Raw genomic sequence first — 16,803 nt, forward strand, 5'->3', positions numbered from 1 at the left:
CTGTTAGGGATGAATAGCCCTCATGTTGCAACTGCACAGTAGCAGTGTTAAACAGCTAGCTTCACCTGTTGCTCACATTTTTGAGGTACCTTACGTTTCCAGGGTAATCTGAGGAAGAGTGGTCACTTAACAGTGATGATGTTAGGCCCGTTCATGAGTCTGCATGACATACAGTGCGGAATGATCTGGCCAGGATAGCCAGTACCCTGCAGAATGTCTTTTGTTTTATTTGTTCATGGGATGTGGGCATCGTTGGCTGGGCCAGCATTTATTGCCCATCCTTACCTGCCCTTCATTACAGAGGGCACTTGCGAGTCAACCGCATTGCTGTGGGCTTGGAGTCACAGGTAGGCCAGACCAGGTAAGGATAGCAGATTTGTTTACTACACCCTCTTTCAGCATCAAGCTTGCATGGTGATTGGAGCCGATTTACGAGGTTTTCGATGAGACCAATTATTAACGTGTGGAACTGTAAGAATCCCAATGTGTGTATTGACCAATGAAGGTGGACTTGTGGCAGACTCGGTAGATTTCTCAACTGTTACATCAGGGAAAGGGAGTTTGTTTGACCGCTCCATTTCAAAGGTGCATTTGAGCTCAAGATCGAGCCCATTAAGACAAGCAAGGAAATAATTGCATGCAGCTGCCGATTAAAATTTGGCAAACGATCCAAATGTTGGAAATATGCACGGCTAGGTGGTTCATTTCATCCATGACACATTTCTTACTGAGCCCAACAATGATGTTTCCAAGAACTGGGCCACAAGGGGATCCCATGGCAACATCATCGATTTGGGCAAACATGGTGGTGCGATCTAATGGTACATTTTAGGCAGGTTTGGCCAGGGGTTTCTCCCCAGTTCTCTCAGCAAGTGCCCCATCGCTATCCAAGCACACTTTTTCGGGCCTTGTGGAGTTTTTCTCCGGTCAAGCCCACGCTTGGAATTTCTTCCATCACTGGAGAGCTGAACTTGTTGGTCAGACCGGCTCCTCAGAGATCAAGAAACCATTTTGAAAGGGTTCCCCCGATCTCGAAGTGCGCTTGAGGGTCCCCCCACCCACGGGTAATGTCATCCCACACAGATGGGCATTAACCCCCCCCCCCACACACAAGTTAGGATGCCCTGCTATGGGGTCACTGAGGGCGTCCTCTTCAGGCTTAATCACGCCCTCTTTCAGGCCCCCCCCCATCCATGATCCCCACACTTCACCTCCAACCTTCCAAAGGTCCCTTCATAGCCCCCCCCCCCCCCCTTACCCCTCCTTTCATGGTCATGATCCCCCCCTTAGGTCCTGACACTTGGCAATGCCACCCTGCCCCGTCCCTGAACACCCTAGGGTCTCCAATAGCCTGGGAGACACCCCCCAAGTGCCGTGACAATGTCCAGCTTATTGGTGAGTTGGGGGAGTCCAGAGGCTGTGGTGGGGGGTCTAGAGATCTGGGTGCCCCTGATCTCTTCCTGCACTGGTGAGGGGAGCTCGTTAATAATAATGTGATGGTGGTGAGCCGCCTTCATGAAGCGCTGCAGTCCATCAAAGGCAGGTACACCTGCAGCACTGTTAGGCATGGAGTTCAAGTATTTGACCCAACGACAGTGAAGGAAAGGTGAATTAGTTCCAAGTTAAGATGCTTTGTGACTTGGAGGGAAACGTGCAAGCAGTCATCTTCCCAAACGTCTGCTGCGCTCGCCCTTCCAGAGGTCGCAACTTCGGAAGATGCTGTTGAAGGAGCTTTGGAGAGTTTCAACAGCCTGTCCTCATACTATAACTTCTTTTAACTCTGATATAATTCTAGTGAACCTGGTATATAACCCCCTTTGGAAGCCAGTGGGTGCGAACTGAAGGCGCGTCTCGCTGTGCGCGAATCCACATGAGCCGGTTAGATGGTGAGAGATGACAGAAATGGGAACTACGCATGTGCCGATCGGTTTCCGATCTAACCAGGCCGCTCCCGCTGGCAAGATCTGAATCCCACCACGGCGTGATTAGAAACCAATCATTACCAATTAAGGCCAATCTCCATCCTATTAATGGGAAGGACCCCCTATCGAATGGCCACAGGTGATCTAACCGGATCCCTAGCGAGCAGTCTCGTGGGTGCGATTCAGTACACCTATTTAAAAACGTGAAGCTAGCGCAATGGCTGCTGTGAGGATCGGAGGAGATGAGTAGCCATCTTCGGACTCGGGCAACTAGACTGGGGGCACCGGGGTTGCTGACCCAGTGCTCGGGGGGAGGGGGTTTGGGGAGCGGGCCTGGTCGGGCGGTGGGCCGCCATCGGTGGGGAGTCGCCCCAGGGCTGGGGGGCAAGTGGTCCAGTGCATGCGGGTCCAGCATGCCATCCCCCTTCAATCATGTTTATCCACAACAGGGACAACTTCGGATTCTGCCTGTCCGTCCCACCAAACACCAGCAGGACAGAGTCTGTCTGTGGTAATATGGTCCCTTGAACCCCCTCTGACCGTGGTAGCCACTGGCTGCACAGCTGAAGGCTATTCGATTTGTTTATTAGATTGGATTGCCGGTCACAGAGGGGCATCGCTGAATGTATTGACACCATGGTGCAGACAATGGGGTGACGCCAGGCCTGACAGAATCATATGATGCAGGGGCATCTCCGTCCTAAGGTGATCCGAAGGGTCCTAGGGGCACCGACCGGGATCAGCAATCAGCTCCCCCGTCTGTTGTGGGCTACCTTCTCGTGCGGGGACACAAAGGGGCATCGTGAGCCAAACGCTGCATACTTCGGCGGGAGTTGGGGGGGGGGGGGTGGGGGGGAGCTGGCAGGAGACAGGAGTGGTCATCACTGTGTGCTGGGACACGGGAACGGCATTGTGCTGGGGGGAGAGGCCCCAATTGCAGGGTCTTCGGGGGGGACATCCGGGGGCGGCAGACGGGACCGGTGGGGACGATGCCAACTCAGTTGTGCAGCCCGATGGAGGTCGTTGAGCTTTTTGCGGCACTGTGGTCTTCCTGGTGGCATTCCCCGAGCTGATGGCCGCAGCGACTACCTCCCAGGCAGCACTGGCTAACCTGTGGCTGATCCTCTGACCCTCTCGGGGGAACTTGGTATCCCATCTGGAATACACCGCCTCCATCAGTCTTGCCAGGTTGGCGTCTCCGAATCGTGGAGCTGGTCTGCGCGGTAGCATGGCTCTGTGTTGTCTGGGGTTTGCTCTGCAGATCTGCTTAAGAGCTGCTCCCGCTCGTCATCAGGGAGCTTCTGTGCGCGGTCCCGGAGAATCAGCTGGCGGGATAGTCTTTTCTGGCGTAAAGCCCGTGCCCTATTTAACGTTAGACACCGGTGACGGCCTCACCGGGTCAGCCATCGGGAAACATCCGGAGATTCCCACTCGCGACCACACTTAGAAACTTTTCTGTTAGATCGTGCCCCGTATTTACTTTCCGAGGTTTTGTGCGCAGGGACGAATGCAATGCTCCAGAGTTGGGCCTGACCAACGAAAACTAATATGAGCACGTTAGAAGGTTTGAAGTGGTGACTTATTATCTGTGTTAGATTTCCAATTCTTTCTCGCTGTGATTGAAACATTGTTTTGCTTTGCAGATCACCCTGGGGCAATTGAGGAGGGCAAGCTGCAAACAAATGCAATAAGGACTGACTCAGCAGTTATTGGAGGTAAAATCTTATTCGGTTCTGCTGGGTTCCTCAATCCCCAGGTCTCGCAGTTGCCGAGGTCTGCTCCATCAGAGAGTGAAAGAAAGAGACTGCAATGGATGGAAGACAAGAATTGACAACTCCTCAGCTAAACATAAGTCACACAGTTGACATCGGAGCTATAGAGGGCTGCTTTTGCGGGGACGCCCTGTAGCACCCTCCCCTCTCCCCGACTAGAAGGTTGGCCAGGAGGCTGCCCATGAAAAGGCTGGCTGCCCTGCTTTACGCTGGGAGGAGCGTTAATTAGCTGAGGGTGAGACTTACGCTTCTCATCGGTGGAGAAATCCCTGCCTTAGAGAGTTCCAGGCCAATCTAACTGGCCGGCAGCTCTGTAGTCCCAGCGTTGCCAGCTTCGAGTGGGGCCACGGGCAGTCCACAAAGGTGAAATGTCATTGAGTCCAGACAAGGGAGGGGGGGATATGATCTTGTCAGAATGAAAGGAATTTACCTCTGATGGGCAAAGGGGGCACACCCGAGGGCATATCCCGACACCAGCTCACCCAATAAAAACTGTCAGGCCACCTGCTTAGCCTAGGCCTTTCCCGCTGCAGGAATAATGTAGCAAGGATGGGATAAGGCACTTCAGTGGCCATTTTCCTTTATTCTTACTTGGGATGTGTCCGTCACTGGCTGAGTCAGCATTTACTGCCCATCCCTAGATGCCTTAGTACCTTGGACTGAATGGCTTGCTGGGCCATTTAAGAGTCAACCACATTGCTACCGGCTGGAGTCACGAGTTGGCCAGACCAGGTAAGGACGGCAGATTACCTTCCCTCAAGGTGAACCAGATGGGTTTTTACGACCATAGGCAATGGTTTGATGGTCATCATTAGACTTTTAATTCTGGATTTTTATTGAATTCAGGGACGGGGCGGTGTCGCAGTGGTTAGCATTGCTGCCTATGATGCTGCGGACCCGGGTTCGATCCCCGCTCCGGGTCACTGTCCGTGTGGAGTTTGCACATTCTCCCTGTATCTGCGTGGGTTTCACCCCCACAACCCAAAGCTGTGTAGGGTAGGTGGATTGGCCACGCTAAATTGCCCCTTAATTAGGAAGAAAAAAATTGGATACTCTAAATTTATAAAAAATAGAATTCGAATTTCACCATCTGCCATGGGCTGCATGGTAGCACAGTGGTTAGCACTGTTGCTTCACAGCGCCAGGGACCCAGGTTTGATTACCTGCTTGGGTCACTCTCTGTGCAGAGTCTGCATGTTCTCCCCGTGTCTGCATGGGTTTCCTCCGGGTGCTCCAGTTTCCTCCCACGGTCGAAAGATGTGCAGGTTAGGTGGATTGGTCATGCTGAATTGCCCCCTAGAGTCTAAAGGTTAGGTGGGGTTACTGGGTTGCTGGGGTGGACATATGGGCTCTCTCAGGGGCTAGTGTAGACTCAGTGGGCTGAACAGCCTCATTTTGAACTGTCAATTCTATGATCTATGGCAGGACCTGAATCTGGGGCCCCAAGAACTTTATGCTGGGACTATATTACTAATGCAGTGGCAATATCACTACACCACCACTTCTTCATTTATTGGTCAATCAAAGGCCGCAAAAGGCCCAAGGGCGAGCAGGTCTCCCAATGCCTACATCTCACCCCAATAATGGAGACGTGTGGGAATGTGGGGGGCATGCCACCAAATGTTGCATTTTATAGGCCCCTCATCCACCTTCAAACATGCCAGTGAAGGGTTGGAAAATCCAATCCACAGTGAACCTCAACCACAACAACTATGAGGTAGAACTTTCAGCTACATTTCCAATCACCTTTCTTACTTCCACAGTATTTCTCACTGCCTACCCTTTTAGTTCACTTTACTGTTTATTTCTCTCTCTCCCTCTCTCTCTCATCCACTCCCACCCATCCATCATCCCTTTGTAAAACTTTTCCATTTTGTTAATTTTCTACGAATAAATGCAAGTCATTGTTGTTGATGTGCCCCAGTGTGTGTTTTTCATAGAATCATAGAATTTACAGTGCAGAAGGAGGCCATTCGGCCCATTGAGTCTGCACCGGCCCTTACAAAGAGCACCCTACTCAAGCCCAACATATTTACCCTATCCCAGTAACCGTAACCCAGTAGCCCCCACTTAACCTTTTTCAACACTGTTATGGGAGAGGCGTTTTCAGAACCCCAAAATGTATCATGGAGTTCAACCAACCTCTCCCTTTAATGCTATTGTTGCTTTTGCGAGCACACAGCTTGTTCTCCAGGTGTGGGATTACAATTATGGACACGTGGGTTTTTAAACACAAAACAATGTTTATTCCATGAACTCAACTTAACCTTTTAAAATAATCATTGGTTCTCTTAACACCCCTTACTTCAAAGATAACCCCAAAAATAATACAACACTAAATAATCCTTCAGTTATTCCTTTCAACATCCAAGAGACTTAACACCTTTAAACAGAAACACATCAGGTTAAAGGCATTGCTATTAGGAGTTTAAATCACCCAAATGATTCAGAGATAGTCTTTCATGGCAGAGATCACAGCAGATCCAGCTCACTGCAAACACAAACACACACCCAAACTCTTTTCAAACTGAAATTAAAAACTGCAAAATGGCTGATCTAAAGCCCAGCTCCACCCACACTCTGACATCACTGCATTTCTTAAAGGTACATTGCTTAAGCATCCATTTCTTAAAGGGACTCTCACCTGACACCTCCCCCCAAGAAAAAAAAACCATCAACTTCAAGATGGTTTCATTTTTCACTTTTGCACCATCCACTAAGAAATGCACACAGTAAAAATACTTTTTTGTTTCATAAAAAGAAACAACACACGCAAACAGGCATAATAATATAGTCCATTTTCCCATTCTTCCTCCAACCGAAATCCTTCCATTCACCACATTCGTGACAAAGTATCAAATTTTCCCGTCCTGCCACATGTACTATTTTTAAATGAAATGGCTGTAGCAATAAACTCCAGCGAAACAGCCTTGCATTGTTATTCCAGAATCGCTCCTTATCGTCAAAGGATTATGATCAGTATATATAATGGTGTCAGATGGATTTCTGGTCACATAAATGTGAAAATGTTGCAAAGCCAGCACCAAACTCAAAGTCTCCTTCTCAATCAGCGAATACTTTTTCTGGTGAGAATTCAATTTCTTTGAAAAATAACCAACAGGCCGCTCTAGCCCTTCGTCGTCGTCTTGTAGAAGCACCGCACCTACGCCCACATCACTCGCATCCACAGCCACTTTGAATGGTTTGATATAATTTGGGATGACTAACACAGGAGCAGCGGTTAACACGGCCTTCAGGCCGTCAAATGCTTGTTGACACTCCGCTGTCCACTGGAATTTGTTATGCTTCTTGAGCAAGTCCGTCAGTGGAGCGGCCACACTGCTAAAGTTTGGTACAAATTTCCGGTAAAATCCACTCATACCAAGAAACCGCATTATTTCCCGTCATGTCGAGGGGGTCGGAAACTCCCCAATAACTTTCGTTTTCACATCCCATGGGACCATTCGACCCTGTCCGATTGTGTGGCCAAGGAAAGTGACTTGGACTTTTCCAAATTCACTTTTGGCTAGGTTTATCACCAAACCCGCCTCCTGCAGTCGATCAAATAACACCCTCACATATTTTAAACGTTCTTTCCATGTCTGGCTGAACACTACCTAATCGTCAATGTATACCGCACAATTGGGTAATCCTGAAACAACTGTATTAGTTAACCGTTGAAATGTTGCTGGGGCGTTTATCATGCCAAATGGCATAACTTTGAACTGGTATATGCCATCTGGAGTCACAAAAGCTGAAATTTCCATCGCCCTTTCAGAAATAGGTACTTGCCAGTAACCTTCCAGTAAATCCAATTTGGAAATAAAAGCGGATTGTCCCACTTTCTCAATGCAATCCTCCAAACGTGGGATAGGATAAGAGTCCGTACTTGTAGCTGCATTCACCTTCCGATAGTCCACACACAACCGTTGGGTACCGTTTGGGTTAGGTACCATCGCTATGGGTGAGCTCCATTGGCTGCAACCCACTTCAATTATGCCATTCTTCAGCATGCTCGCAATCTTCCTCTTAACCTGTGCCAATTTTAAAGGATTAAGTCTATATGGATGTTGTTTGATAGGAACAGCATTTCCCACATCTACATCATGTATAGCCATTTTAGTACTTCCCAATTTATCTCTACAAAATTGCCCATGTGATATCAATAACTCTTTCAGGTCTGTTTGTTTTTCCTCTGGAAGGTAACTTAATAATTCATCTCAATTTTTAAGAACATCCTCATTTTCCAATTTAATTTGAGGTGTGTCAAGTTCACAGTCATCTCGATTTGGTTCGTCACTTTGAGTTAGAATCATTAAAACCTCCTTTTTCTCTCCTTCCCTTTCAAAGTACCTTTTAAGCATATTCACATGACACACTCGGCGAGTCTTCCTTCTATTACCACATAATTCACCTCACCTAATTTCCTTTCAATCTGATACGGTCCACAAAACCTATCTTTTAAAGGCTCACCTACCACTGGTAACAACACTAAAACTTTATCCCCACTGGCAAAACTATGAACTTTGGATTTTTTGTCCGCTACCCATTTCATCACATTTTGTACAACTTTCAAATGTCGTCTAGCCAATTCACCTGCTCTATTTAATCGTTCCCTAAAATTTGACATGTAATCCAATAGTGTAATTTCCGATTTCTCACCCACCAATTTTTCTTGAATCAATTTAAGTAGTCCTCTTACCTCATTACCAAAAATTAGTTCAAAAGGACTAAATTTGGTCGACTCATTAGGTGCATCCTTAATTGCAAACAATATGAATGGGATTCCTTTATCCCAATCCTCTGGATAATCTTGACAATACGCCCTCAACAATGTCTTTAATGTCTGATGCCACATTTCTAACACTCCCTGCGATTCTGGATGGTACGCAGTTGATTTAAATTGTTTTATTCCTAAGCTATCCATAACTTTCTGTGGGTAGTCCATATCTAGTAAAGAATTTAAGTAACTCCTCCACAATCCTTTTAGCTGTAATATTATGTATTGGAATGGCCTCTGGAAACCTAGTAGGCACATCCATTATAGTCAAAAGATATTGATTCCCACTTTTTGTTTTAGGATGCGGTCCTACACAATCAATTATGACCCTCGTAAAAGGTTCCTCAAATTCTGGAATGGGTATTAAGGGCGCTGGTTTTATCACTGCTTGAGGTTTCATTATCACTTGACATGTGTGACATGATTGACAAAATTTAACTACATCTTTATGTAGTCCAGGCCAATAAAAATGTTTCTGGATTTTAGCTTGAATTTTCCTTATTCCCAAATGACCTCCCACTGATACCTCATGTGCAACTCACAACACCTCCTTTCTATACCCTACTGGCAATACTACTTGATGAACTTCTGCCCACCTTTCATCCGCTTGCATATGTACAGGTCTCCATTTTCTCATCAAGACATCACTTTTACGGTAATAACACTCTGGTATACTCTCAGATTCCTCTTCTGTATATGCTTTCTGATATAACCGTTTTATTTCTACATCTTTCTGTTGTAACTCCGCCAATTTTCCTGAACTAAAAATATCTGCCTCATCCTCCACGTGTTCTTGTTCGTTTTCAACCATCTGATCAAAAATCGTTTCTGATAATTGCACTTCAACTTCATCTTCACTCTTTGATTTCTCCTCTTGGCTTAACCTGTGACATTGTGACTGGGTTACTAGACAATCCGGGAAAAATCCCAGGATATTCGTCCTTCAACCCTTCAGTTGTCTGATTTTCCACTGGCTTATCAACCACAGTAGGCGTCACTCCCACCCGCAATCCAGCTATATCATTACCCAAGATAAACTGTATTCTGGACAAGATAGTTTATCTGTTACTCCTACTACCACTTCACCACTCTTCACTGGACTTTCCAACCTTACCTTATATAATGGAACGCTACTCCTCTCACCCTGAATTCCACATATCACCACCTTTTCTGGCAACATTCTTCCCAAATTACACAATTCCCCATCTCTTACCATTAATGATTGACTCGTCCTCGTATCTCTTAAAATTGTGACTTCTTTACCTGCTCCTCCTGCTACATATGAGTAAACTTTACCCACACAAATAAATTATTTAAAGACATCTGGCATCTTCTTAATAATCACTTCTTGAACAGGCTGTACAATCGTTTGCATCCCCTTCGCTTCCCTTGGGCTTTCCTTTACCACTCTAACAAATCCCACTGTCTTATCCTGGTTTTACCACATCAGCCTTCCCAGTGCTTTTCTTCAACCACCAACACTGTGACTTTACATGGCCTAGTTTAGTACAGTGAAAACATTTGAAACGTTTCATCTCTTTTCCACCCTCCTGGATTTCTTTTTTAATCTGAGGTGCACTCGCTTTATTGTCTCCCATCAGATCACCTTTACCTTTGCCACTTGAGTATTTCTCATGTCCCCAGTTTCTATCCCTCACCGGCTGAAACTGATGTCGGAAACCAATCTTTGATTTATGAACTAATTCATAATCATCTGCCATTTCTGCTGTTAATCTCGCAGTTTTAACCCTCTGCTCTTCCACATGAGTTCTCACTACATCAGGAATTGAATTTTTAAACACCTCCAAAAGTATAATTTCTCTGAGAGCTTCATACGTTTGGTCTATTTTCAAAGTCCTTATCCACCTATCAAAATTATTCTGTTTGAGCCCTTCAAGCTCCATGTATGTTTGACCAAATTCTTTCCTTAAATTTCTAAACCTTTGTCTGTAAGCTTCAGGCACTAGCTCATATGCACTTAAGATGAATTTCTTCACCTCCTCATATGTTCCCGATATCTCCTCCGGTCGTGGTGCAAACACTTCACTAGCTCTACCTACCAGCTTTGTTTGAATCAGTAATACTCACATGTCCTGTGGCCATTTCATTTGTTTAGCTACCTTCTCAAATGAAATGAAAAAGGCTTCCACTTCCTTCTCGTCAAACCTTGGCAATGCTTGGACATATTTAAATAGATTCCCACCAAGCCTTCGACTATGACGCTCTTTCTCACTATCCTCATCACTATCCTCCAACTGTACGTTTCCCTTTACGTCTGCCAATTTTAACTGACTTTCATGTTTCATGGCCATTTTCTGAAGTTCAAACTCCCTCTCTTTGGGCGCAATTCTCCCAACGGGAGACTAAGTGCCGACGCCGGAGTGAAAACCGGAGTGTTTCACTCCGGCATCGGAGGCCGTTCCCAGCCCCCTATTCTCCTGCCCCCGGGGGGCAAGGAGCAGCGCCACATCATTTACGCATGCCAGGCCTTGGTGCCGCATGCAAGCAGCGCCGCGTAAATGACATCATCCGCGCATGCGCAGGTTGACTGGCGCCAACCTACGAATGCGCGGTTGCCGTCCTCCCCGCGGCCGCCCCGCAAGAAGATGTCGGATGGATCTTGCGGGCGGCGGAGGAAAGGAGGTCCTCCTTCAGAGAGGCCGGCCCGCCGATCGGTGGGCACCGATCACGGGCCAGACCCCTTTTGAGCCCCCCCCCGGTGCAGGAATCCCCCTCCCCTCCCCCTCACAGGCGGCCCCCCCCCCCCCAGTGTTCCCGCGCTGTTCCCGCCAGTAGCGACCAGGTGTGGACGGCGCCGGTGGGAACATGTCGTGTTGGGCAGGCCACTCGGCCCATCCGGGTCGGAGAATCGCCGCTCTTCCGTTACAAACGTCGAGCGGCGATTCTCCGAATGGCCAGCCGTGATTCTCACCCCGCCGGTTTGGGGGGGGTGGGAGAATCACGTGCGGGTGCCGGGGCGGCGTGGCGGGACTCGCACGGCACCCCGGCGATTCTCCCACCCGGCGTGGGGGGGGGGGGAGATTTCCACCCTTTATCTTTTTCCGACCTGTATCCCCCTTTCTTTTTCTTTTTGTTCTGCTAGGGCTATGCTTTCTTTTCTCCTTTCTTCTTTCTCCTTTTCTTTTTTCTCTCTCTCTCTTTGTATTTCTTTTTCCGCTCTCTCTCTTTCGTATTCAAGCTGCTTTAATTCTTTCTCATGTTCCATTTGTTCAATTTGCAACTGAATTTTTGCCATTTCCAATGAGTCAAACGGTATCTCAGGCAACTTTAAATGCTTAACCACCGCCATAATTACCTCATTGTTTCGCATCTTGCCAGGTAATGTTAACTGCAATGTTTTTGCCAAATCTAACAGTCTGCTTTTAGTTTCTGTCCGTAAGGTACTGCGTGTGACAGTCTCCACCCCAAAAAAATTCTGAGCCTCTGAAAGAGCCATTGTCCACTACACACTCCCCACTTAAACTAAAATACCACACCGGAAAAGCAACAATCCTTCACTGTCTTTAAGTTCACAAAAGCCAATCCAATAGACAGACTTTTATCCCGGATGAGCCCCCAATTGTTATGGGAGAGGCGTTTTCAGAACCCCAAAATGTATCATGGAGTTTAACCAACCTCCCCCTTTAATGCTATTGTTGCTTTTCCGAGCTCACGGCTTGTTCTCCAGGTGTGGGATTACAATTATGGACACGTGGGTTTTTAAACGCAAAACAATGTTTATTCCATGAACACAACTTAACCTTTTAAAATAAGCATTGGTTCTCTTAACACCCCTTACTTCAAAGATAACACCGAAAATAATACAACACTAAATAATCCTTCAGTTATTCCTTTCAACATCCAAGAGACTTACCACCTTTAAACAGAAACACATCAGGTTAAAGGCATTGCTATTAGGAGTTTAAATCACCCAAATGATCCAGAGATAGTCTTTCATGGCAGAGATCACAGCAGATCCAGCTCACTGCAAACACAGACACACAGCCAAGCTCTTTTCAAACTGAAACTAAAAACTGCAAAATGGCTGATCTAAAGCTCAGCTCCTCCCACACTCTGACATCACTGCATTTATGAAAGATACATTGCTTAAACATCCATTTCTTAAAGGCACTCTCACATGACAACACTAAGGGCAATTTAGCATGGCCAATCCACCTAACCCGCAAATCTTTGGACTGTGGGAAGAAGCCGGAGCACCCGGAGGAAACCCACGCACACATGGGGAGAACGTGCAGATTCCGCACAGACAGTGACCCAAGCCGAGAATCGAACCTGGGACCCTGGAGCTGTGAAGCAACTGTGCTAACCACTGTGCTACCATGCTAACCCACTTTTCTTTCTTTCTTCCCACTGAAGGTATCCTTCAAAGGGCAGTTAGTGAACAAGATTGTCCTGTAATCACTTTGGATTGCCACGACACTAAAAAGCAGCAGATGAAAGGTTTATCACATGACCTCTTGCCTTGCCCAATTTCTTTTCTCCAATATTTTCATAATTAATTAACTGAAGTGTTATATAACAACATGTTATTATTTTCCCTAATTTTTTTTCTCACAGATTTTGCTTTCATCAGATTAATCTCGGGGAGATTAATCTTCAATTCCTGGGGACGGCAGGACAATCCTGGAAGAACCCTGTGCCTACCAGGTTTCCCATTAAGCTGCTTGAAGCCCTCTTCTCATTGTGCCCTCACAGCCAGAGGAGCAAGGAGACTTTCACACCATCAATCTGGGATGGACCCAAAGTCATGTTCCCATAAGCCAATTCAGGCCCTTAAGGATATTCAGCCTGTGATGTGGTGGGGCGGGCCATGTCACGTGGGCAACTTGCCAGGCAAACCTTGAAGGGTTTGCAGGCCTGCAGCCTGGTGAGGGTGGTCCCCACTTCTTGGAAAGCCCACACCCAACTTCACACTGTTCGTATCCCAATTGATATTCAGGTGGTTGAATGCCCTTTAACAATCTCGGAATGTCGGCTCGGGGTTGTAATCGGTTTTGAGGATGGGGCCTGGCTTTGATGATCTGAATGTTTAAACAGTATAAAAATTGAGAAAAATATAAGTACAAGTGGCTTTGGATGCAGCTCACTTACATTTATTATTCCCTGATTGTTTGCGCAGGTTAAGCCAATTCTGACTGAATATGGCTGATATTAATACAAACGAGTGGAAATGCCCATTTTTAGTACCTAGTCGGAGACAGAGCTTGGCGATAGATCATACACCCTTGGCCACATCCGGCTTAAATATAATCAGCTGGAAATGGCCATTTGCCAACCAGTGATGCCAGTGTCTGGGTTGTTGTGGGCTAATTGAAAGGGATTGATTGATGTTTGGTCACCATCTCCATTCTTGCTTCATTGTGCCAATACCAAGAAGGTGAACTCAATGAACATTGGTCTACTTTCACCTCACTATTCCCATGTTACTATGGTTCAGTTTAGTTCTCGGGCTGATCTGCAATTGTTGGCGTCTTTTCCATTGAACCATTCCTTAAACCTATCAGAGGGAGGCACACACCAGGCTTTCCATGAAGATAGTAGAATTGACAGTTTTAGAATAACATTAAACAGATTTCCTGTAAATATTATTTTAACCTATACACTGTGAGAGGGGCCTGCACCACGGGACATTTTTCATCCTCATGTTATTTTTCACATTAGACATCTGTGTGCATTGTATCTCTGTGCTGATTTATCTAAAATGCTGTTACCCGTATCCTGGCTCACACAAGCCCCACTCATTCATCATCCCTATGTCTGTTGGCCTACATTGATTTCTGGTCCGTCAACAACTTAACTTTTATAAGACTCTCATTCATTCAATCTCCTGCACAGTTTGGCCCTCCCTCTGTCTCGGGAACCTCTTCATAGAATCATAGAATTTACAGTGCAGAAGGAGGTTATTCGGCCGATCGAGTCTGCACCAGCCCTTGGAATGAGCACCCTACCTAAGCCCACACCACCACCCCATTCCAATAACTCAACCCAACCCAATCTTTTTGGACACTAAGGGCAATTTAGCATGGCCAATCCAACTAACCTGCACATTTTTGGACTGTGGGAGAAAACCGGAGCACCCAGAGGAAACCCACGCAGACATGGGGAGAACGTGCAAACTCCGCACAGACAGTGACCCGAGCCAGGAATCGAACCTGGGACCCTGGAGCTGTGAAGCAACTGTGCTAACCACTATGCTACCGTGCCCCCTAGCAGTTACCAGCATCCTTTTAAGAACTTGGTGTTCCTCCAATTCAAACCTTGTGCACTTCTCCGTTGGAATATAGAAATTTAGTTACCTTGACCCTAAGCTCTTGAATTTCCTTTCTAAACTCCTCTCCTTTTCATTATCTCTGACTCCTCCTTTAAGGCACTCCGAAAAACCTCGGGCATGATTCTCCAGTCCAACAGCCGCGTGTTCCGCGGCGGTGCGCCCGCGCCGGGTTCTTTGTGTAAGAGTTGGTCACCAGCCCCAATATCTCCTTATATGGCTCCATTCCAAACTTTGTTTGGTGGCACTCTTGTGAAGTGCCTTGGGATGTTTTATCATGTTAATGGTGTTGTTTCAATGCAGGTCGTTGTTGGTACAGTCCTCTGAACATACAGTTTCTGTTGGGTAAGTATCTGGCACCTCTTTACTAACACCCCCTACTTGTGAAATCTACAGGTGTGATAGCCCTGGTGATCTTTGTTGTCCTCTGTGTCATTGCTGTGATGGGACGATTGTTGTACAGACACAAAGGCACGTACCGTACCAACGAAATAAAGGGGGCAGAGTACGCTGAGAATACCGACGCGGCACTGAAGAACCATACCAATTACCGGGACGCAGTCAGTGAAGGCAAGAAGGAGTATTTCATCTGATGACAACACAGACTCTCCTCATTACTACAGTTACAGCAGCAGATTAATGATACCAACAGCTGGGACTCGATGTCTGTGCTATGAGTTAGCACCAGACTCTGCAGACTAAATGGCCAAACGTAATGCTCAAAGTACATGGCATATGACAAATAACTGGTTTACACTTCTGTTCACCTTGACGGGACAGGGATATAACCTATTGTTTCCTGCTAACTCTAGGTCAGCTCAGGGGAATAGAAATAAGAATTTTGTAAACTCTATATGAAGACAGCAGAGAAAAAAAATTACCATTATATGTTCTGCCTGAAAGATAAGCAGCCATTCATCATTTTATTTCTGTTTGACCCCTGTTGCTGTTTCTCCCACCCAGTTTTTCCCCACCAATTCAGTGCTGACTCAGACTGGGGGATAGTTCCTGACAACTCTCGAACTCTTGATACAGCACCGACACCAACTTGTATTACATAGCCCCTTCAACATAATATAAAATGCCAAGGTACTTCACAGGAGTGTTATTGAATAATAAGTTGACCCTGAACCACATAAGGAGATATTAGGTCAGGTTACCGAGGGCTTAGTTAAAGGGGGAGGTTTCAACGAGGGCCCTTGAGCGAGATCTAAAGAGGCAGAAAGTTTCAGGCAGGGGATTCCAGAACTTAGGATCGAAGGAACTGAAGCCACGGCTGCCAATCATGCAGAATAAAGTCGGGAATATGCAAGAGGCCCGTGCTGGGGGTGATCCAGAATTACAGAGATCAGGATGGGATGAAACCTTGCGGGAATTTGTAAACAGAAGTGAGAATTTTAGAATACAAAGCCATTCTTCACCCCAAGTGTTTGCACAGGGCTATTGTACCATCAGGGCTGAAAGGGTTAAATTCGGAGGACACATTGCACAGGTGAAGCTTACATTCCTTGACCTTAGAAGATGAAGCAGGAATCTGACAGAAGTGTTTGAGATGGATTTGATACTGTAGAAAGAGAACAATTTTCTGTGATGGAAGAATCCAGAACAAAGGGCCTTGACCTTAAAGTTGGAGCTATGCGGTTCACATGTGATGCCAGGAAGCATTTGTTCTGACAAGGTGGGGCGGGGGGGGGGGGGGGGGGGTCATGGAAATCTGTAACTCTCTCTGCCAAAAAGTTATTGAGGCCAGCGTGTGGGGGGGGGTCAATAGAATATTTCAGAATTGAGATTGATAGATTTTTGTGCAATAAGGAGCTATGGGTCCAAGGCAGTTAAGTGAAGTTCAGATTCAGATCATCCATGATCTATCTGAATGGCAGCACAGGTTTGAGGGGCTGAATGGCCTACTCCTGTCCCTATGTAACCACATGAAACTTCACAGCCAAGTTAGTGGTCTTACCTGGCAAGCACTCACACACTTGTGCTGAGGTACAGGGATCTCAACATTACCCCCATTTTTTGCTGAAGATTTCTAAAGCC

The 16,803-nt window shown here is 46.6% G+C and overlaps 1 protein-coding gene across 2 annotated transcripts in view; it reads left to right on the forward strand.

Moving 5' to 3' along the window:
* LOC140387024 (contactin-associated protein-like 5) overlaps positions 1–16,430 on the forward strand; it is a 1,394,308-nt gene extending 1,377,878 nt beyond the window's left edge. Inside the window, exons 23-24 of one of the 2 annotated variants that reach the window (XM_072470006.1) lie at positions 3,566–3,637; positions 15,160–16,430. In XM_072470006.1, the coding sequence (XP_072326107.1) occupies positions 3,566–3,637; positions 15,160–15,356 (269 nt within the window). In that variant the 3' untranslated portion in view covers positions 15,357–16,430. Of the gene's footprint in view, positions 1–3,565; positions 3,638–15,066 lie in introns of both variants that reach the window. The other variant, XM_072470014.1, reaches the window with a different exon arrangement.
* The last annotated feature ends 373 nt before the right edge of the window (positions 16,431–16,803 follow it).

This window comes from Scyliorhinus torazame, chromosome 2, assembly GCF_047496885.1.
Source record: "Scyliorhinus torazame isolate Kashiwa2021f chromosome 2, sScyTor2.1, whole genome shotgun sequence".
In the NCBI taxonomy this organism is placed as follows: domain Eukaryota; kingdom Metazoa; phylum Chordata; class Chondrichthyes; order Carcharhiniformes; family Scyliorhinidae; genus Scyliorhinus; species Scyliorhinus torazame.